General features: G+C 39.4%; 1 protein-coding gene across 1 annotated transcript in view; it reads right to left on the bottom strand.

Moving 5' to 3' along the window:
- Nucleotides 1-24367, bottom strand: part of LOC126418878 (lysocardiolipin acyltransferase 1-like) — a 353082-nt gene that overhangs the window by 29621 nt on the left and 299094 nt on the right. Inside the window, exons 4-6 of the mRNA XM_050085877.1 lie at nt 17310-17422; nt 6391-6541; nt 5543-5660 (exon numbers count right to left, since the gene is read on the bottom strand). Of these exons, the coding sequence (XP_049941834.1) occupies nt 5543-5660; nt 6391-6541; nt 17310-17422 (382 nt within the window). The remainder of the gene's footprint in view (nt 1-5542; nt 5661-6390; nt 6542-17309; nt 17423-24367) is intronic.

Here is a 24367-nt window from a genome sequence, read left to right as displayed (position 1 = left end):
AGATGATGCAGTAATTTACCGTCTAGTAAGGTCATCCGAAGACCAGTATCAGTTGCAAAGCGATTTAGAAAAGATTGCTGTATGGTGTGGCAGGTGGCAGTTGACGCTAAATAACGAAAAGTGTGAGGTGATCCACATGAGTTCCAAAAGAAATCCGTTGGAATTCGATTACTCGAGAAATAGTACAATTCTCAAGGCTGTCAATTCAACTAAGTACCTGGGTGTTAAAATTACGAACAACTTCAGTTGGAAAGACCACATAGATTATATTGTGGGGAAAGCGAGCCAAAGGTTGTGTTTCATTGGCAGGACACTAAGAAGATGCAACAAGTCCACTAAAGAGAGCTTACACTACACTAATTCGTCCTCTGTTAGAATATTGCTGTGCGATGTTCGATCCTTACCAGGTGGGATTGACGGAGGACATCGAAAGGGTGCAAAAAAGGGCAGCTTGTTTTGTATTATCACGTAATAGGGGAGAGAGTGTGGCAGATATGATACGCGAATTGGTATGGAAGTCATTAAAGCAAAGACGTTTTTCGTCGCGGCGAGATCTATTTACGAAATTTCGGTCACAAACTCCCTCTTCCGAATGCGAAAATATTTTGTTGAGCCCAACCTACATAGGTAGGAATGATCATCAAAATAAAATAAGAGAAATCAGAGCTCAAACAGAAAGGTTTAGGTGTTCGTTTTTCCCGCGCGCTGTTCGGGAGTGGAATGGTAGAGAGAGAGTATGATTGTGGTTTGATGAATCCTCTGCCAAGCACTTAAATGTGAATTGCAGAGTAGTCAAGTAGATGTAGATGTAGATGTAGATGTATCAGCTTATAATAATAAAGAGGAAACCAGTAGCACTAAATTTCCATAGCTGTCGAAACAATACCTTGCATTATCCAGATATCACCATCAACTAACAACCCATTGTGAATAAAGAAATAACAAAATTTATTGGCATTTCGGATTTCAAGTGACCTAAAATGGGACAAACTTTTGAACACATTAATGCCGCACTGAGTACAGGCTGGTATCTTTTAAGGGCTCTAAAAGGACACTTAAGTGAACAGACCCTAAAGCCTGCCTATTATGCATATCTGAATACATATTTAAAATATGGACTCATGTTCTAGGGATATTCACCAGCACCTCTAGGGATCTTCAAAATCCAAAAACAAGGCATTAGGATTATTACAGGGAGCATATCTAGACAGTCATGTAAACTGATATTTAAAACACAAAGTGCTATCATTACTATGCATGTTTATTCTTGATGCACTAATGTATATTGAACAATTATAACTGGAAATTATAATAATAATAGGGAAAAATGTGATTTACATAATCACAACACTAGATTAAAAGATAACTCGCTTTTATTCCCAGACAATACAAGTTTGCAACAGAAAGGTGGGAATAAAACAATTCAACAAGTTGCGAAGTGATACAAAATGGATCCTAAAATATTAATTCTTTTGAAAGATCTGCTAGAGAATATCTGCCTTCTATTCAGTAAACAAATAAGCAAATACTTGAACTACAACAAATGTACGGATCTGTAACTTTGTAACATACACTGAAGAGCCAAAGAAACTGGTAGATTTGCCTAATGTTGCGCAGGGTCCCTGTGAGCACGCAGAAGTGCTGCAACATGACTTGGCATACAATCAGCCAAGTAGCGCTGGAGGGAACTGACACCATGAATCCCACAGGGCTGTCCATAAATCCGTAGGAGTATGAGGGGGTGGATATCTCTTCTGAACAGCACATTTCAATGCATCCCAGATGTTTGGGGAGCTTGCTGGACAGCAGAAGTGTTTAAACACAGAAGAGTGTTTCTGGAGCCACTCTGTAGTACTTGTGGAGGTTTGGGGTGTTGCATTGTCCTGTTAGAATTGCCCAAGTCTGTCGGAATTCAGAATGGACATGAATGGATGCGGGTGATCAGACAGGATGGTCAAGTGCATGTCACCTATCACAGTCATGCCTAGACATATCAGAGGTCCCATATCACTCCAACTGCACACATCCCACTATATTACAGAGCCTCCACCAGCTTGAACAATCACCTGCTATAGATTCATGAGGTTGTTTCCATAGCTGTACACATTCATGGGCTCGATACAATTGAAAATGAGACTCACCTGACCAGGCAACATGTTTCTAGTAATCGACAGTCCAAAGTTGGTGTTGATGGGCTGAGGCAAGGTGTAAAGCTTTGCGTCATGCAGCCATCAAAGATACATCAAAGGCCTTTGGCTCCAAAAGCCTATACTAATGATGTTTCATTGAACAGTTCGCACACTGACACTTGTTGATGGCCCAATATTGAAATCTGCTGCAATTTGCAGAAGGGTTGCACTTCTGTTATGCTGAATGATTCTCTTCAGTCGTCTTTGCTCCTGTTCTTGCAGGAACTTTTTGTGGCTGCTGCGATGGTGGAGATTTGATGTTTTACCAGATTCCTGTCACACTCGTCAAATGGTCATATGGGAAAATCCCCATTTCATCATTACCTCAGAGATGCTGTGTCCAATCGCTTGTGCACCGACTATAACATCACATTCGGACTTGCTTAGATCTTGATAACCTACCACTGTAGCACCAGTAATTGATCTAACACCTGCACCAGACACTTGTTGCTTTATATAAGCACTGTCGACCTCAGCAGCGTATTCTGCCTGTTTACATATCTCTATATTTGAATACCCATGCCTATACCAGTTTCTTTGGCGCTTCAGTGTATAAGACATAGATCTCTACATGTTGAAAACTGTTCTCTGTAATGACTAGAGTTAAGGAAACTGTACTCCAGAAATTAATAAAAGACTAAATAAATAAATAAAACAAATTAATATGTCATAACAGGATGCACCATTGTTTTATATATTTTTATTTTCCCATCAGTTGTCATTAATTTGTTTCACCATATGCTATTTTGCAGGCATCTGGCTATCATTACTGCCTTTGTCGCTTGGTTTTTAACTTCCATGCTTAGACCTTTATAGCTGTTGATAACAGTTCCTAGAGTGTCAAAAGCTCATCTCTTAGATAAGTTGTGTCATATTATTGTAGAAATGGTAAAAGGAGAGAAGGTAAAAATGTAAAGGTATATCTTAGCACACAGTGGTCAGAAACCAGTGTTGAACAGCTGTTTGAATGGTGTAACATAATAGAGGATGTGAAAATACGAGAGAAAATCTTACTGAAACATAATGATGAGGGAATAAAAACACTATGAACAGTGAAAAAGAATTCAGACACTTATGGATGCAGTTTCTAAGAAGAAATTAGCAGTCTGATGATGCATTTTATTGTTTTGAAAAACAATAATATTTTGTTTTCTTCATACATTTTTTTCACACAGCCCTTTAATTTTGGTGTGTTCACTGTAGAGGCAAAATGTAAAAAAGGTAATGTCATAGACTATTGCCCAATCTCCCTTTTAAGAATCTTTTCAAAAATCCTTGAGAAACACATGCAGAGAATAACTGCTGATCATCTTAGCTTCCACAACATCCACAACAACAGTTGATTTGGATTTGAATCTTGTCTGTCTACTGAACAAGCAATATTTTCTTTTAACAATAAATTTTTGGGAGACCTTAACAAAAAGTTTCTGGTATGTATCTTTTGTGGTCTCTTGAAAATCTTCACTTGTGTAAATCATCAAATTCTTTTGAAAAAGGCAGAATATTATAGTTTAAGGTGTACTGTCAGTTCATGACTTCAGTCATATATAAAGAACTGAAATTAGACTATAATGCTGAATGGCTCACCTGGAGACCCTGCCTCATCTGAGTGGAACACCTTAAGTTGTAGTGTTCCACAAGTCTCTTTTCTAGGTCCACTGGTGTTTTGTATTTTCTGTTAATTACCTCCCACTTTGTTTTGATACAAAGAGCAAATTTATCCTTTTTACAGATGATGCTACAATACTCTGTGATGAATGTGCAGATATCAATCTCAAACAAGATATTAATCTCAAAAAAAAAAAAAAAAAAAAAAAAAAAAAAAAAAAAAAAAAAAAAAAAAAAAAAAACTGCAAGCAAAAGTTTTCACTGAAAGTTTGAACAGGTTCTCTTCAAATGCTCTCTTATTCATTGTTGACAGAAGTCATTATATGAGGTTCAATATCGTGCACAACAAAGAAACCCTGAAGAAATTAACATTAAATGTAGAGAGCACCTAACACGGAAAGCTGAGGACACCAAATTCCTGGATACTTACTTAATATGACAGGAAAGTGGTCAACCGCACATCTTTCATATTTTTGAAAGCCATAGCTAAACAGTATGTGTACTGCGGGTTATTGCTTCAGTGGCTAGACAGATAACATTAAGGCTTCCTGCTCTGGCTACTTTTGTTAATTAGTGTAGTATGCAATTATATTCTGGAGAAACCAACATCACTAAAAGGTGTATATGATTTGCTAAAAGAGAGAGGGTGGGGGGAGATAGATAGATAGATAGATAGATAGAGAGAGAGAGAGAGAGAGAGAGAGAGAGAGAGAGAGAGAGATGTCAGACTAATGAATGTAATGAATAGTGTCCCTAATAGGCTCTCTTGCCAGAGTAGTTGAGGCTTGGTTCGAAGAATGGGCAGTCTTACCACCACGTCACAGTATACTTTTCCCTTGCTGACATTTGTCCTACCACTAATAACTTTCCTCTCTAAAGAGACAATAGCAATTATCATTCCTAGAATACAAGAGCCAAAAACAGTGTTAAAAAGTTTTTATCTGGCTTAAAAAGAAGCTTATTACTCCAGCATTAAGTTGTTTAATGACCTCCCACCACATACTAAATGTTGTCATAAACAATTGCCCAAATTCAAATAAATTCTCAAAGAGTAACTAATAGAGAAATCTTTTTATATGGGTGATAAATTTCTGAGACAAAATGAATATCACTGCTGCACTTACAGTTGTTTCACTAACTAGTATGAATTGATTTTATGTTACAAATTCTATTTTAAACATGACTGTGATGCACCACTTGACAACAGTATAGATGATGATGTCTGCATTCTGTGTTTCATATTTTATGTTTTCTGAGCAATATGTTAAGTTCAAACTATTACCATTCTTATATTGTTTGAGTACCGTCAGTTACATACGAAAACTTTGATTTTTGTATCCCTGTATTTATTTAGCATAAAACTACTTCCTGCCTATATGACTCATCTCTTCACAATGAAACAAAATTTTCTGTTATTTGAGTACGTGCTGTTTATTTGATATCTCATTTTCACTGTCTCTTTTATTGCCATGCAAGTTATATTTAAACTTTGTACAATGTAACACATTCTGTATCCTTGTGATTCACTTTGCTACCACTACACTACACTACTTGTGTGCAAATCATGGCATGGTGTTGAGAGTAACTTGTGATTTATGTGACTAATTGAAATATTTTTTATGAAACACTCAAATGCTCTTATATGGCATTTTTGAGGAAGACATAAGGTTATTGCGAAGAACTAAGGAAGTGAAGAGTAACTACTCACTACTTCTCTATAATAAAAAAAAGATCATTCTACACACCTTTTGACATGAAAATGAACTTCATGAGGGAAATTTCCCTTCAAGAGATCTGTCTCTTGTTGTGGTACAGAACATGGGTAGCCTACAGTCATGTCATACACTGCATCCAGGTGGCCATCTGAAATGTTGGCATAAACAAACTTATTATAACCACTGCAGAAAGTTGCTCAGTAGGGACATTTGTGTGAATCAAGTGAAGGGTTTTGTAGTGATTACATATAGTCATATGAAATGACTGCAGTCAGAACCCCATTGGTTTACAATACAAAGACACAAATAAGAAATAAAAATTAAGCCATATTTATTACAGCTAAAATGCCCTACTTACTACAAAAATATTTTTCAACTTACTGGGTATTCATTAATTTTATTCTATATTCTGAGTCGATGTTCTCTTGGGAATTCCAAGGGTTCTCTCAAATGTATAAGAGCAGTTCATTCTGCCGATTAAAGATATCTAGTGTGGGGTTTTTGTTCAAACAGGCTTTTAAGGATCTCCTAACACACTTTGACTTGATAAACATGTTTGTAGCTCATAATATGAACATTCATAAAGAATGGCAACATTTTTGTACCACATGATGGTCTGAATGACCAACACCAATGTGAAACTAACATTACTCAATACCCTATTTGCTAAATGGTTTATAGAATGTTTCATGTCTTCCACAATGACACTTGTCTTCTAGAAATACGAATTTCTTTTGGAACAGAATCCTCTGGCACCTCCCACTTTACAGCAGCGCAGAACGAGCTCCTTTATAATGTAGGACTTAGCTTATGATCTTTGTTTGGCAGATCCTTGTACATAAAATACAAAACTAGAAAATGTAAGTCTAAGAACTCACTGTATCTCATTCGCTGGGCCAGGAATGTGAATCCAGTGGTCTTGGGATGCAGCACATACTGATAATGTGGCAGTCCGTGGCTGTCTGCATAGTTGTGACTACGCTGCCTACTACCTTCTGTGAGATCTGTGCCTTCCGGAAACAGCAGAACCTGTCCAATCAGTACAGTAATCTTTTATATGAAATATTTTCACAAATAAATATGGAAAACAGTACTGGTTACATGACTTAAACTCATTTGGAACACACACACACACACACACACACACACACACACACACACACACACAGAGAGAGAGAGAGAGAGAGAGAGAGAGAGAGAGAGAGAGAGAGAGAGAGAGAGAGAGAGAGGCAGGCTTATTTGCAATAAAGAGCTTGAATAATAAGGTGCCTTTGCTCAGTAGTCACACATATTTAGCTAGATTGTAAAAGGTGGATGTGAAGAGAAAAGAATTAGCTTAGTTCAGCACTTACACTACTTACTGTTTATGGAATTCTTACCTGAATCCACGTCTACAGATACACAAAGTATTTATTTGGGAAAAAGTGAACTGTAAAAATATCCTGTGAAGTAGATAAACACAAGTCTAGTAGAGGTTTCACTAAAGATCTTGTATCGTTTACACTACCCTACTAGCACTTTTAGTTCTCTGTGGCATTTATTACTAATAACATAAATCAGTTTAAGATCAACTATGATTTCCACAGCCAGTATAAAAGACACAAAAATAAATGTCATGTGCACTTAGTCTTTGCGCCTACAGTTCTGAATAGGGCTCTGTAAACAACAGTAAAGGCAAATACGGCTGAGTCAAAAAGGTTTTTAGAACTTTCAAATGATAAGAAATTTATTGAGATAACATACAGACTCAGCAAATATATTATCACATCAAGTTTCACATAAAAGTCTCAGGTATCATCTTGATTTGATACGACTATCAAAGGTAATGTGTCAAACATTCCACTGGTAATCAATTTCTTCCCATGCTATCAACACAATGTATATAAGAAAAAAATTAAATCTGTATGCCACGAACAGCTCAATACATGACCATGGAACGAAATCCAGACAGTGTTTACATCTAAACAGAGGAAACAAGTCAAAAACTCTGAATAGTGTATTATACTATGGGATAAAATTGTAAAACAGGCTGCCACAGGAAATAAATGATGCGAATGATCCCACCTCCATTAGTCAAAGCCTAAAAAATATTTACTAAGTAATAGCCACTGCACTGTAAAAAAATGTTTAAAATAATTACAGACTAAATTAATGTTCATAATCATTGTACTGTGTTACAATTTATGATATGATTAGAAAAGTAGAGCTAGGTAAAGGAGCTATAAATGTTGTAAGAGGAACGTTTATTTAGTAAGAAAAATTGGACAAACATTTGACAACAGCAATACAATGTATATTGTTCTATGTATGAATAAATCAATCAACACGTGATTTATTGTGTCTCCATGAACAATCTGTCCCAACAAAGTTCTTCTGCTAAGGGTAAATTATAAGCCTACTTGGAGTTGAAAGTAGTCATTTTAAGTGTGCACTACTGGCATTCCTCGTGGCAGAATGGGGCACTGATGCACTATGTGAATCAAACTTGAGGTTGTTTGCTATAAAATGACACACCTACTGATACTGTATGTTACCTCAATAAATTGTTATATCATTCCAAAGTTGTAAAGTTCTTTTTGACTCACCTTGTAGAATGATCGTTCAGTAAGAGTTGTCAATGAGGGCACAGAACTATGTTTCCAACTTTGCTGTGTTTGAGGTGATAAGTTCTAGGTGTTAATGATAATGGCAGTGGCATGAAAAATGGCATAGACTCAACAAGAACATCTTATGGAATTCACACACAGAAAGGTTGATGGTACAGTGCAGGAATGCTTTACAAACAAATTTGACAAGTCTGTACTACACAGTAAGTGCACAAGACATGTATGATGTAACTTGAGGCTACAGTTTTTTCTGTGGACAATGAACATGCTGATGATTGATTGTGGATGTCAATGTTAAGGATATGAACTGATATGAATGAGGTCATTGAAAGACAACCAGTCACACCAAATTGCAAACATTAGGTATGCCACAATATGATACATCTTACAAAAGGACCAAAGACCTGAGGCACGCAAGTTGTAGCTATTACAAGTTCTACGACCATGATACACACAACACACCTTGACATTTTCATTAAAATGCAACAGTACTTTAAAAAAAGATGGAATCGGCGATAAGCTTGTGCCAGTGATGAAACATTTTTCCACCTCTGTGGAGAAATAAATCATCATAATGTGTAAGTAATGCATTCACAGAGTCTTCCACAGGAGGCTACAATATCAGTTATGCGTACCTTAATGCACTGGTTCAGGACCAATGGACTCATCATAAATCCTGAAAAAATTATGGCAGTTAACTTGCACACCACACAAAACCTCCATCCTGCAAACCCTGTTCTCACTATTGAAGGAAAAAAATGTGTCAAAGGTCAGTTATACAAAATTTCTAGGCATTCATGTTGAGGCAGATCTGAAGCGGGAGATGCACCTAAACAATTTAAATAAGAGACTGAATTCACTAGTGTATGCTATTAGGACCCTTACTCACAATACAAGCTCCTCATCAGTGCTGACACTGTACCATTGTAGTATACACTTGCTACTTATGTATGAAATAATTTTTTTGTGGGCATTCCACAAATTCTACAAAAACTTTTAAAATACGGAAAAATATTATGAGGGTGGTAAGAAAAGCTAAATGCAAGGATTCCTGTAGACTCCTTTTTAAAACTCTCAAGATATTGCTGCTGCCTTGCTTATATATATACAAAATACTAATTTTCACAAAAGAGGGCATCTTAAGAAAGAAAAACCTTTTCAGACACAACTATGATATACACACATATGAAACTAGGCAGAAGATGAACCTACACATGAACACAGTAAATACAAACTTATGCAAAAGAGGAGTGTATCTTACTGGAGTTATGTTATATAACCATTTGCCTTCTTTCCTAAAATGCATACCAACATTAAATGTATTTAAAATAAAGTTAAAACAGTTCTTGCTTGACCACTGCTTCTATTCTTTGTCTAAATGTAAGGAACATCATAATAAGTAAACCTCATTTACCAAATTTTACTAATTGTCAATTCATAATATAGTTTACATTGTGCTTATCATGTCACCTCACTTAATAACTGCTATTATCACATGTAGAAGCAAAGTAGTACACCAACATACATTATTATGCATTTTGATTATGTCAACAATGTAGTCAAAATGACTACTGTATTGTAAATTATCTACGCTTACCACTGTCTTATGTCACATGTACTAAAATAATTCTTGGACAAAAAACAATAAACACTTCATGCATGTTTGGAGATGATGACAGACATTCATTCATTGATTCCATAAATCCCATGGAGATGGAGAGCTTTCAGAGGCAAACTGAATTACACATTGACATGTAGAAGCAGCCACTGCAAGCAGTTTCTGTTGAGTGCACTAACAACAAATTATAACCAGTGCAATGCACCATGAATGAATTATGCCAATGGGACAGAAATTGGTAGATGTGATGTACTTGTACAGATAAATAGATGACTACAATTTCAGAAAAGTTGGATGATTTACTGAAGAGAAAGAGCTTCACAAAGAAAGAGCAAGTCATCAATGCATTGGTACAACTTCTCTCCTATGCAAGCAGTTATTCAACTTGGGATTGATTGATAGTTTTGCTGCATGTCCTCCTGACAGATATTATGCTGAATTCTGTCACACTGGTGCGTTAGGTCATCAAAATCCCAAGATTGGAGTCTTTCATCATGGAGGGCCTCATCCATAATGCTACAAATGTTCTCAGTTGGGGAGATATCTAGCGACATTGCTGGTCAAGGTACGATTTAGCAAGTGAAAAGAGAAGCAGTAAAAACTTTCACCATGTACAGGCATGCTTTATATTGCTGAAATGTAAGTAGTAATGAAACATCCCCACGAATCAGATTTAGCTATGAAAGGAAAAATACAATTCAAAGGTAGAATTTCACAAAATCCTAAATACTGGCTCAGTTATACAATTCAGTTGAGACAAAACGTCTGACAGAGGAATCTGGGTAATTTAGGAGGGAAACAAGATAGGAACAGGTGTGGGATGATTTTGAGAAAACTAAACAATATTTAACGAAAGAAATACTTGATAGTTACAAGTTTATTTACAGGTTGCATATGGGTAAATATTAACTATTCTGTAATTTCCAGTTCAACATATACATCTGCATATATACTCCACAAGCCACTACATGGCGCATATCACAAGGTACTCTGTACTACTACCACTAGTCATTTCCTTTCCTGTTCCACTTGTAAACAGAGAGAGGGAAAATGACTTGTCTACATGCGTCTGTATAATCCATAATCTACCTTTGTGGTCCTTACGGGAAATGTACACTGACAGCAGTAAAATTGTTCTGCAACCAGCCTCAAACAGTAGTTCCCTAAATTTTCTCAATAATGCTTCTTGAAAAGAACATTGCCTTCCCTCCAATGACTCCCATTTGAGTTCCCCAAGCATCTCCATAATACTCATGTGTTGTTTGAACTAACTGGGAACAAATCTAACAAAGAACCTCTGAATTGCTTCAATGTCTTTCTTTAGTCTAACATGGTGTGGATCCCAAACACTCAAGTACACAACAATTGGTCCATTAGTGTCCTATATGTGGTCTCCTTTACAGATGAAGCACACCTTCATAAAACTCTTCCAAAAAACTAAAATCAACCATTCGCCTTCCCTACTACAATCCTTACATGCTTCAGCACATTCCTTTTCATATTGCTTTACAACATAATGCCTAGATATTTAATCAATGTGCATGTATCAAGTAGCACGTTACTGATGCTGTATTCAAACATTACATGGTTTTTTTTTTTTTTTTTTTTTTTTTTTTTTTTTTTTTTTTTTTTTTCCCTACCACTTGCATTACCTTGCACTTTTCTTCATTTATATCTAGCTACTATTCATCACACCAACTAGAAATTTTGCCTGAGTAATCCAGTATCTTCCTAAAGTAACTCAAAGCAGGTACCTTTCCATACGCCACTGCATCACCAGCAAGCAATCAGAGATTGCTGCTCACCCTATTGGCCAGATAAATTATGTATATAAAGACAACAGTGGTCCTGTCACACTTCCCTGTGGCACTCTTGATATCCTTGTCTCTGATGAACAGTTACCATCGAGAACAACATACTGCAGTCTGTTAATTAACAAGTCTTTGAGCCACTCATATATCTGGGTGCCTATTTCATATTTCATATGCTTGTACCTTTATGAACAGTCAGCAGTGTGGCAGTATGTCAAATGTTTTATGGAAATCTTTGAATGTGGAATCCACGGTTGCCCTTCACCCATATTTGGCAGAATATCATGTGAGAAAAGGGCAAGCTGAGTTTTGCATGAGCAATGCTTTCTTTGGACAGAGTGTATATCGCCACAGAATAGTTTGGATATTTGTTGATAGTCAGCACTAGTCGCAAACATGGCGAGTTCAGGTGCGGGGCAAGCTCTCTGTGTGTTGGAGTTTGACAACAGCTGCTCAATGGATATTTAGAACCAAGTATGGCAAGAAACCACCAACAAGGAAGGCCATTTACCACTGGCACAACAAATTTGTTATGTCGGGTTGCTTACCCAGCAAAGAGAAGCAGTCATCCCAGTGTGAGAGAAGTGAATGTGGAACATGTACAAGAGACATTCATAAGGAGTCCAAAGAAATCGGTGCGTTGTCTTCCCGTGAACTCGAAATGGCTCCAATGACAGTGTGGAAATTCCTGCAACAGAAGCTGTCTATGAAACCATTCAAGTTGGAGCTAGTACAGAAACTCAATGATGACAGCAAAGACGAGTGTATTGAGTTTTGTTCGCAGTTGCAACAACTGACTGAGGATGGGGATGGCATTGTTGATTACTTAATTTTTAGCGACAAAGCCACTTTTCACACTAATGGGAAAGTGAACAGGCATAATTGTGGAATCTGGGGTACAAAGTATCCACACGAATCCATTGAATTTGAGCATGATTCACCTAAGGCAAATGTTTTTTGTGCCCTTTCACATCGAAAACTGTACAGACCATTCTTCTTCACCAAGAACACTGTCACTGGATATTCCTACTTGGACACGTTGCAGCAATGGCTGATGTCTCAAACACAATCGGACTCTCTGTTCATGTTTCAGCAGGATGGGGCTCCAGCCCATTTTCATCGTTCATGGTACCTGAACACAGAGCTGCCGCATGAATGGATCGGCTGTGCTACTGAAGAGGACAGCTGTTTGATGAAATGGCCTCCCTGATCACCAATCTCACTCCGCGCGACTTTTTTCTGTGGGGACACGTTAAAGATCTGGTTTATGTACCGCTTCTTCCACTTGATGTAGCAAAGGTACAGGAGAATATGGGAAGCGACTGCCACAGCTGACGATCCCATGCTATGATGGGTATGGCAAGAATTCAATTACTGTACTGACATCTGCCGGGTCACTCATGGTTCGCATATTGAATGTATGTAAAATTTTTCAGAGTTTCTCTTCAAAATGCAATATGTATGACATCTGTACAATGTTTAGTTCTTGTGCAATAAATAATTGAAAGTATTCCTGGACTTTATGTGCACCCTGTATGTGCAACAATTCTGCAGCAAACTGATGTTAAAGATATTGATCTGTAATAATGCAGGTCCATTCTTTTACCATACTTACATACAGGCGTCACCTTGTGCTTTTCTCCAGTCACTTGGGACTTTGCTCTGGGTAAGAGATTTGCAATAAATGCAGGCTACATAAGGGGCCAGTGCTGTAGAGCACTCTTTGTAAAACCAAATTGGGATTCTATAAAGGATGTTAGAAGTATATGTGGAAACATAACTAACACACCTAAGTAATGAGATTCAGAAACAGAGAATGGTAAATTAAACATGGTGTCAACATAGTATCACTATATAATAGAGACAATGAAGTGCAAAGTACTAGATTCTGCTTATATCATGAGCAGGAAGAAAGTTAATTAATGTAGATTTTTTTCTGAGTTTGTACTTTCTCCGAGTTTGAGTTTGTACTTTCTCCTACTTAAGAAAAAAGCAATATATTTATTAGATAGTTAACAATTATGAAACGGATGGATTTGTACTTATCATAAAGATGACACACTGAGTAGAAGCCAGGCAAGCTGTCAGCCAAAGTCTTCTTCATAAAAGAAAGGATAACACACAAGCAGTCACACCACATACACATGTGACAGTTATCTCCATCTGGTCTTACTGGGCTGCAAATTTTGGTGAGCAGAGAACAGTTGAGGGAATTGGGGGGGGGGGGGGGGGGTGAGAAGAGCACTATCTGACAGAGAATGTAGGGTCTGTGTGTTGTGCCTATGTGCAACTCAATGTGTCATCTTCACAATGAGTAGCAATCTATCCTTTTCATAATAATTGATATTCCAACCTGGACTTTCCATTGTTTGATATTTATCAGATAGGTTTCTTGCATTATCACCAAAGTGTTATATTTTTTATGTCCACACATGTACTACATTAACAGCCATTACTTGTACTTTGTATGTCACTTTACAAGGGGCAGATTAAGCCAGCACTGGGCACCTAGAAAGTGCTTTAGAGAGGTCTTTGGTTTGTTTTACACCTCAAAGTTTAGGATATAAAATAAAACAACACTTTACTTTAGCGTCAAAATGATATGTACATTTTCTTGTGTTGTTATCATCGTACAACCATTTAAAACAAAAATTCTTTTCACACCATTAGAAAATACAACATTTTTCATACAGATTCGTTTCATTTAATTTGTGCAAAATAATAAAGCTGTCACGGTGATTGAAATGAGACAATCAAGAATCAGAAATTAAATGTAAGAAAAAAATTATATTTATAAGTAAATTAAATGTATAAAAATAAGGAACACAATCATTTCAATAATGGTTTCCTAAAAATCACCACTTTGCAACTACTGAACATGCACGCTTTATGAAACTTCCTGGCAGATTAAAACTGTGTGCCCGACCGAGACTCGAACTCGGGTCCCGAGTTCGAGTCTCGGTCGGGCACACAGTTTTAATCTGCCAGGAAGTTTCATATCAGCGCACACTCCGCTGCAGAGTGAAAATCTCATTCTGGATGCACGCTTTAGTTTACGAGCCTAGAGCCTTATCCATTATGCTACAGAGCTAGTGGGGAAACTCATGTTGTTTTTAAAGGTTTAGTGCCTCACAAGAAGTTATTTTTGTCAAAATTTTGTAAATGATGGTGCACCAGAATGGATAGCTGCATGGTGTGAAACCTGGCACCCAATGCTATATTACTATGTGAGTGGTTCCAAAAAGTCAGTCTGGTGTCACAGTGGCAAATATTTACCAAATTCAAAAGTAAATCAGTTGTAACAATAACATTTTATCATCATATTATATGCCAATAACTGATATGTGCATTGTTATATACGTTGCACATATGTACTACTTTTTTAACCATACCTGTTCTTAAACAGTAGTATTATATCCTATTAGTCCACAGTGGCTAACAAAGAAGCAACGACACAACAGAAATGCAGGAACTATGAAACCATAACATGTTATACAACAATAATCCACCAACAGACTTCACTCTTTCGGCTCATAACAAAAGTATTGTAAGAAAAAGACATATTGCATATTGTAGAAAGAAAGAATGAATGAATGAATGTAATAGTAGACTTACAAAAATAAATACAGTAGCCATTAATTACTTTTTTATTGGTAATCAGTACAACCCCATTCTAACTGACTGAGTACTTACAACCAGCTTGGATAACATTAGGAAATTCCCCTTTAAGGCCAATAGTGTTGTCAGCTTATGACACATGATATATGGTATTGCCAGCGTTCACTTTTAAATATGAGCTAAAATCTTACTACTCATCATTGATTTAGATACCACCATCTTTTCACTGGATGGCAGGTAGAATACCATTCATACTGTATTTTATGGACTATAAGAGATACTTTTTTCTTTGAAAAATTGCCTCCAAAATTCAGGTGTATCATATACTCAAAATTAATATAAAAATTTACAGTGCTTGATTTAAAATTCCAGCCAATCTTAAAAATGGTCATATATGCAACACCGTGGGGAACCTATCTCTATCTGGCAACCTGAATTCAACTGACAGTAGCAGTGCACCGACACAACAAATATGAGTTGTAGGTTCACAAGGTTGCTAACACTGTCCACCTCCCTCCCTGCCATCAAAAATGCAGGACACTGTCTAGCCTATGATGTGTCATTTTAGTCTACAGTGCCAGTGAACTTAAACTGAAAGTGATTTGTGTTATCAGTAATAGTACACCATTTTTGTTAGTAGCAAGCTTCATAATCAAAAGAAATAAAAGGTATACATATGATGCAGGCTCTAAATTGAAAGTAGTAATACATGCAGAAGAACATGGAAACAGAGCAGCTGAGTAGCATTTCAGCCCTCTACCAACAGCAAAAACCATTCATAATTGGTAGGATAGTAAAGAAGAACTGAAAAAAATTAGGACTAAATATGCAAAACTAGAAGATGACTTACTGAACTGGATTCAAGGACACCATAAAAAATGGCATTGAATTAATACAAAAATGATTCAAAGACATGCTCATAAGCTAGAGGTACAGTGGAACTTAACAGACTTTCAGGGTGGAGTTGATTGGTGCTACAGGTTTATGGAGCATCATGGACTTAGCATGTGAACCAAAACAAAAATATCTCAGAAAATGCCACAAGAGTATGAAGAGAAAATATTGTCTTTCTATCACTTTATTTTTCTACTTTGATAGAAAACCACTGTGGGACTAAGCCAAATAGTGAATATGGATGAAACTCCTCTGACTTTTGATGTGCTGAGTTAACAGGACTGTTGCCGTGAAAGACGCTAAAACTGCAAGTATAAAAAGCTGTTGACATGAAAAAATCCACTACACTGTTGTCTTTTCATGTTGTGCTGACGATACTAAACTCAATCCAATGATCATTTTCAAGTGCAAAACAATGTCAAAATCTTCTGAAGTACCACCAGGTGTTGTTGTTCATGTGCATGACAAGGGTTGGATGGACGGGGTTGGTATGAAATTATGGACTAGAAGAGTGTGGGAGAGAAGGAAAGGTGCTTTATTGAAGAAGAGTTCTCTTCTTGTGCTAGATCAGTTTAGTAGCCATTTGAAAAATTCTGTGGAAGAGAAACTGAGACAGGGAAATACAGAGCTTGCTGTTATTCCAGGAGGACTTACTACACAATTGCAACCTCTTGATGTCTCAATAAACAAACTATTTAAAGTGTATTCTAGTGACAAATGGAACAAATGGATGATGGATGAAACCCAAAATGAATTCACACTGAAGGTAGTTTTAAAATGACCTACAATCAAATAAGTGTGACAGTGGATAAAACAGTCACGGTCTAGAGTGAGAGAAGACATTATTGTTAAAAATCTTTCAAGAAGTATGCATAAGTAATACTATAAATGGCAGTGAAGACCATCTTATATATGAAGACGACAGCTATGATGATGATGAAGAGGAAGAAGAAGGAAGTTCAGATACGATTTTGAGGTATTTTAAAAATCAGTTCAGTTCTATAAAGTACAATTTTTTTCAGTGTGGCTTTGTAATCTAATAATAAAAATGGTAAAAAATGTTATTTTTTAAAATTTCTTAAAAATTAAAGTGTCTTATAGTCTGTAAAATATGATAGGTAACTTGACAGGTTTTTTTTGCGCCCAGACACGGGGCCCCATAATGTGTGAAGTCCATAGCATTTACTAACTCTTGCTATGTGGCTAATCCAGCTCTGCACATCACAAAGAGTTAAAGCTGATGACTGTACCTGACAAGTGTGGTTGATGTCATGAAGGTAGTCCAAAACTGTGGCCAGCAGCTGCTGGTCTTTCTCCCAGCACCGGTGTATGAACATAAAACATGTTAGCTGCATTACCCATCCTTAAACAAGATAAATGAACGATTTGTAACTAACCATAAGTGAAAATGTTTTACATTAAATTAAACAGCACACAATAAATTAGCTACAGCTTCTACCATAATTTCCTGCAATACACTATTTTTTAAATAGGTGAAATGAACAAATAGTAAGATAACAATGCAAAAAAATATTACCATTATTATACAAATAGCATTGTCTTGTACTCTTCCATTGTTGTTTTATGATTGCAAGACAATAACTATTTGTTAATTTATGATTCCTGGAGAGGGGGGGGGGGGGGGGGGGGGGAAAGCACCAGATTCCAAATTAGAAGCACAATCCAACAATGAGGCAGCTATCTAGAAGATAATTCGTAATCGAATAAGTGTTTTGCTGGGATCTGATGTAACTGCACTGTTTAGAGCTCTGAATGGATCATTATTGAGGGGTTAACACTTTTACATGGCAACAGAGTGATAAAATGAAAGTTTGTGTAATCATTGTTTAAGTAAACAATGACTGACATTATATAAGATAACTTTATTTTATTGTTGTTTAATTAAATTAAGGTTAAACTGTGATTTTGCTCATACATGTTTACCTCGGTAACATTTGGGCAGGTATTCTTTACATGTGTACAAAGTACACTGTGTGCCCACTCAAAAATCGGTGCGGCCACTCGAGGTTTAATAAATATTTAAAGTTATTGATTACATTACATTAGATGTGTTGTTCACTCCATAGCCTAATAGTGAGCCGGCCATTGTAGCAGAGCGGTTCAAGGCACTTCAGTCCAGAACTGCGCGACTGTCACGGTCACAGGTTCGAATCCTGCCTCGGGCATGGATGTGTGTTATGTCCTTAGGTTAGTTAGGTTTAAGTAGTTCTAAGTTCTAGGGGACTGATGACCTCAGATGTTAAGTCCCATTGTGCTCAGAGCCATTTGAACCTAATAGTGATGTTATCCTCTCAGTTGTGAAAAATGTCATAAATACATCACACGGAACACAGACTGATGAACTGACATATTATGACCACTGTCCACCCCAAGATAGAATGCTACATGTGGAATTACAGACGTATGACACAATAAAGAAAGTACGTACGTGGAGCAGATACATATGTGGAATCATTCTAGCGATGATACAGGCCACAAATGGGGGAAGCAAGGGAATGAGTGATTCAGAAATGGCAAAGTTGAATGGCTGCCTGTGTATTACTGTTGTGAGTGTCTAGAGAAAGTGGTTGAGGGACAGTGAAACCATGAGTAGGTGATAAGGCATTAGACATCCACATCTCATCACAGAATGTGTAAGTCAGGCTTAGTCACTCTATACAGCAGAATAGGTGACAAATTGTGGCAGATCTGATAACAGAGAACAATGCCAGTGCAAACACGCTGTTTCAGAGCACACCATACAGTGCACTTTATCGATCACGGGGCTCCACAGCAGACGACCCCTATACATTCTCACATTGATGCGACTTTATCAGTTACATTGCAATGGGCATGGAATCACTTGAGAATGGATGGTGGATCAATGGAATCATGTGATCTGTTTCTTGTTGTGCCAGGTCGATGGTCATTTCTGGATACACCATCATCCAGGTGGATGGCTGCTCAAAACATGTACTGTGCTATGTTCACAGGACAGAGGAGACCGCCCTCCTGGATTCTGTGGGACTCATGGTAGTAATCAAAGGCACTATGACAGGTATGCAATACACAAATGTTATTCCTGGCCACCTGCATCTCTTCATGCTCAATGTCCCCCGTGACCCGTGACAGTGAAGGCATCTTCGAGCAGGATAAATGTCTGTGTCACAAAACTTGGACTAAGCTACAGTGGTTTGAGAAGCACAATAACAAAGTCATGTCTCGGATACTGGGGCAGGTTACAGAGTATTTAGGTTCACTATGTAGAGGCTTTACTAAGGAAGATACCGTGGTTATTGTGGGTGGGCCGGGCAACAGTATTGACAGAGATCCGGGGTAAAGCATAGAGTGTGACCTGGCAAAGATTGCATCAACATCGAGTCGTACCAGTGTTGGGTTTGTGTTGGTTCTGGAGTGCCACGACCGACCTCATTTGAGCTCTCCTGTCAGGAGAGTTAATTTGGAGTTCTAACGGCTACTTGGATCTGGTGCAGGGTCACACATTGGTGTGGTTCCTGTTGATTCACTCTGTAGGTGGCACTATACTAGGCATTGCCTACACCTCAACAAGAAAGGGAAGGGTAAACTGGCTGGGCTGATAGCAGGTAATTTAAAGGGGGGAGGAACTACATCTCATGGTGGAAACTCTTTTTTTTGTGTAAGATCAGTGTCCAGTGGGAAACCCAGCCAGGCAAGTACTAAAGATGTTAAAAAAGTTCAAGATACTCACAAAAGTAAAGTGAAAAATAATGTTAGTATATTTCATCAAAATATTGTGGGATTGAAGAATAAAATTGATGAACTTCTGCTTTGTTTAGAAGATATAGAAACTGAGAATGTAATAGATGTACTGTGCCTGTCTGAGCATCACATTGTCACTGATATGCAAAAGGTTAACATCAATGGGTACAAATTAGCTGCACATGTAAGAGAGATAATATGATGAGAGGAGGAGTATGTCAAAAGCTTCCACAGTGTAAAAAATTTAGAAACTAAAAAATTTTGTGTAGAGCAACATATGGAAGCATGTGCCACTGAACTTAAACAAAATGATGGCACTTTCATAATTGTAAGTGTATAGGTCCCCCTCAGGGAATTTCAAGCTATTTCTAGAAAACTTGGATGTTTTGTTGTGCTATCTGTCAGACAGGGGGAAAAAAATTATCATTTGCGGGGATTTCAATGGTTTTTTTTTTTTTTTTTTTTTTTTTTTTTTTTTTTTTTTTTTTTTTTTTTTTTTTTTTTTTTTGGGGCGCAAAACTGCTATGGTCATCATTAGCGCCCGGTGCGTGACTTAGGAAACAGTAAAAACCGAAAATGGAAACCAGCAGCAATGGGAACAAAACTCAAAAAATTGGAGAAACTAAAAGCAGAAGGAAGGCTTAAAAATCCACTACAGAAAGGGGTTGGTTGTCCCCAAAAAAAAGCTTCAAATGACTGACGTCATTTCACTGGCACTAATGAACTCGAGAACGCGATCAGCCGAGCGCGTGTCATCTGCTAAAATTGACAATATATCAGGCGACAGCTGTATACGGGCGCGTAACGGAGTAAAATAGGGGCACTCAATTAAAAGGTGTCTTACCATCCACAGCTGAGAGCAGTGGGGACAGAGTGGGGGAGGATCGCCGCTTAAAAGATGTTGATGGCTAAAAAGACAGTGCCCCATCCGGAGTCTAGTTAAAATTACCTCCTCCCGACGACGCGTTCGGGAGGAAGAGGTCCAAGCACAAGGAAGAGCTTTCACGTCCCGCAACTTATTATGGGGAAGTGTCGACCAATGTGCGTGCCATAAAAGAACAACACGACGACATAAAACGCTCCGTAGATCGGCGAAGGGAATCGATTGAATAGCTGGCCGAAGAAGAGAGACTGCAGCCTTGGCCGCTATATCGGCCACCTCATTTCCACCGATACGAACGTGTCCCGGGAGCCAGAGGAACGCCACCGAGACACCCCCCAGGTGGAGCAAGCGCAGACAGTCCTGAATCCGGTGGACCAGAGGGTGCACAGGGTAAAGAGCTTGGAGACTGAGGAGAGAGCTGAGAGAATCTGAGCAGATAACATACTGTATCCGCTGATGGCGGCGGATGTAGTGGACAGCCTGAAGAACAGCGTAAAACTCCACAGCATAAACCGAACACTGGTCAGGAAGCCGAAATTGATTTGGGGTGTCGTCAACAATATAGGCACTCCCTACACCTAACGATGTTTTCGAGCCATCAGTGTAAATATATGTGGCTTCCTTCATTTGTGCACATAGAGCAGCAAATGCCTGACGATAAACAAGAGAAGGGGTACCATCCTTGGGAAATTGACAAAGGTCACGGAGCAGGCAGATCCGGGGACAGAGCCAAGGCGGTGCTGTACCCCAAATTGTCAAGAAGTATTTAGGAAAGCGAAAGGAAAGAGAATGGAGCAGTTGACGGAAGCGGACTCCCGGTGGTAGTAGGGAGGAGGGGCGGCCTGCATACCCTACATCAAAGGAGGCGTCGAAAAAAATGTCATGGGCTGGATTGGCAGGCATGGAAGACAGATGGCTAGCATAACGACTCAGAAGGACTGCTCGCCGATTGGACAGCAGAGGTTCAGAAGTCTCAGCGTAAAGGTTTTCCACAGGGCTGGTGTAAAAAGCTCCAAACACTAAACATAATCCACGGTGGTGGATAGAGTCGAGACGACGAAGAATAGACGGCCGAGCAGACGAGTAAACTATGCTCCCATAGTCCAATTTCAAGTGCACTAAGGCGCGATAGAGGCGGAGAAGGACCACTCGGTCCGCTCCCCAGGAGGTACCATTCAGGACACGGAGGGTGTTGAGGGATCGCAGACAGCGAGCCGAAAGATAGGAAACGTGGGAGGACCAGCACAGTTTTCTGTCAAACATAAGACCCAAGAATTTAGCGACGTCCGAAAACGGAAGGTTGACAGGTCCTAGATGTAAGGAGAGTGGAAGAAACTCCTTAGATCGCCAAAAATTAACACAAACGGTCTTACTGGGAGAAAAACGGAAGCTGGTTTCCATGCTCCAAGAGTAGAAGCGATCGAGACATCCTTGAAGACGTCGTTCAAGAAGGCTGGTCCGTTGAGAGCTGTAGTAGATCGCAAAATCGTCCACAAAGAGGGAGCCCTAGACATCAGGAAGGAGACAATCCATAGTTGGATTTATGGCAATAGCAAACAGTACAACACTTAGCCCGGAGCCCTGGGGTACCCCGTTATCTTGGGAGAAAGTACGGGAGAGAGTAGTGTTCACCCGCACTCGAAATGTGCGCTCTGCCATAAATTCGCGAAGAAAAGGGGGCAGCCGACCTCGAAAGCCCCAAGAGAACAGTGTGCGGAGGATGCCTGTCCTCCAACAGGTATCGTATGCTCTCTCCAGATAAAAAAATATTGCTACTGTTTGGCGTTTCCGGAGAAAATTGTTCATGATATGAGTGGAGAGAGAAACAAGATGGTCAACTGCAGAACGATGCTTTCGGAAACCGCATTGGGCAGGTGTTAAAAGACTGCGGGACTCCAGCCACGAAGCTAAACGGCAATTCACCATACCCTCCAAAACCTTACATACACTACTCGTGAGAGAAATGGGGCGATAGCTAGAGGGGAGATGTTTGTCCTTTCCAGGTTTCGGAACAGGAACGAGATAGCTTCCCGCCATCGTCTGGGAAAAGTACTGTCGGCCCAAATTCGATTATAAATGCGAAGGAGGTAACGCAGACTATGGGTTGATAAATGCAGCTACATTTGGATGTGGATACCATCTGGTCCTGGGGCGGAGGAGCGAGAAGAATAGAGTGTATGTTGGAGTTCCTGCATGGAGAAAACAGTATTATAGCTTTCGCGATTTTGAGAGAAGAAAGCAGGAGGTTGCACTTCCGCTGCACGTTTCTTCGGGACAAACGCTGGCGGGTAATTTGAAGATCTCGAAATCTCAGCAAAGTGTTTACCCAAGGAGTTAGAAATTGCGACGGGGTCCACAAACATATCACGCGCGACAGTGAGCCCAGAGACTGGGGAGAAACTAGGCGCGCCTGATAACCATCGAATCCGACTCCAAACTTCCGAGGAGAGAGTGAAGGTGTTAAATGAGCTAATAAAGAACTTCCAGCTTGCCTTCTTGCTATCGCAGATGACGCGACTGCATCGCGCACGGAACTGCTTATAGCGGATACAGTTGGCCAAAGTAGGATGGTGACGGAAAATGCGAAGAGCACGTCGCCGCTCACGTATTGCGTCACGGCACGCCTCGTTCCACCAAGGAACTGGGGGACGCCGGGGCAATTCGGAGCTGCGTGGTATTGAACGTTCCGCAGCTGTAAGAATAACGTCGGTAATATGTGTGACCTCATCGTCGACGCTAGGAAAGTGACGGTCATCGAATGTCGCTAGAGACGAAAAAAGTGTCCAATCAGCTTGGGCAAACTTCCAGCATCGCGGGCGCATATAGGGCAGTTGAGGCTGCAGTCTAAGGACACATGGAAAGTGATCACTCGAGTGTGTATCATCAAGGGCGAAACATTCGAAGCGCCGAGCTAGCGGAACAGTACCGACCGAAAGGTCCCAATGAGAGAAATTTGTCGTGGAGGCAGACAAAAATGTAGGGACCCCAGTGTTGAGGCAAACTAGATCCGCTTGGTGGAAGACGTCTAGCAATAGTGAGCCACGTGGACAAGGATGTGGAGATCCCCAAAGCGGGTGGTGGACATTGAAGTCCCCAACCAGCAAATAGGGGGGTGGAAGCTGACCAAGAAGATGAAGGAGATCAGCTTGTGCCATTGGTGTGGACGATGGAATGTATACAGTACAAAGAGAAAAGGTATATCCAGAAAGGGAAAGACGGACAGCGACAGCTTGGAAGGAAGTGTTTAAGTGGATTGGGTGATAATGGAGAGTATCATGGAGAAGAATCATGAGTCCTCCATGGGCTGGAGTGCCTTCAACAGAGGGGAGATCAAATTGGACAGACTGAAAATGGGGGAGAACAAAGCGGTCGTGGGGACGCAGCTTTGTTTCCTGAAGACAGAAGATAACCGGCGAGTAGGATCGTAAGAGGATCGACAATTCATCCCGATTGGCTCGAATGCCGTGGATATTCCAGTGGATTATGGACATAGGGTGAACAGAAAATGGAGGAATGTGACCAAGGTTGCCGTCAACTCAACGACTGCTCAGAGCTTGCGATCGACAGCATGGAATGGCATTCAGCCAAAGGCAGAAGATCCTGATCCATAGGTTGTTCAGGAGCAGCTCCTACCACCAGCGATCGGCCGGTTGATCAGCCGCCAACAGTGCGCCTCGGCGACAC

This window comes from Schistocerca serialis, chromosome 9, assembly GCF_023864345.2.
Source record: "Schistocerca serialis cubense isolate TAMUIC-IGC-003099 chromosome 9, iqSchSeri2.2, whole genome shotgun sequence".
NCBI classification, from domain to species: Eukaryota; Metazoa; Arthropoda; class Insecta; order Orthoptera; family Acrididae; genus Schistocerca; species Schistocerca serialis.
The sequence above is the reverse complement of the archived record's forward strand: the minus strand, read 5'-3'. Positions and strand labels throughout refer to the sequence as shown.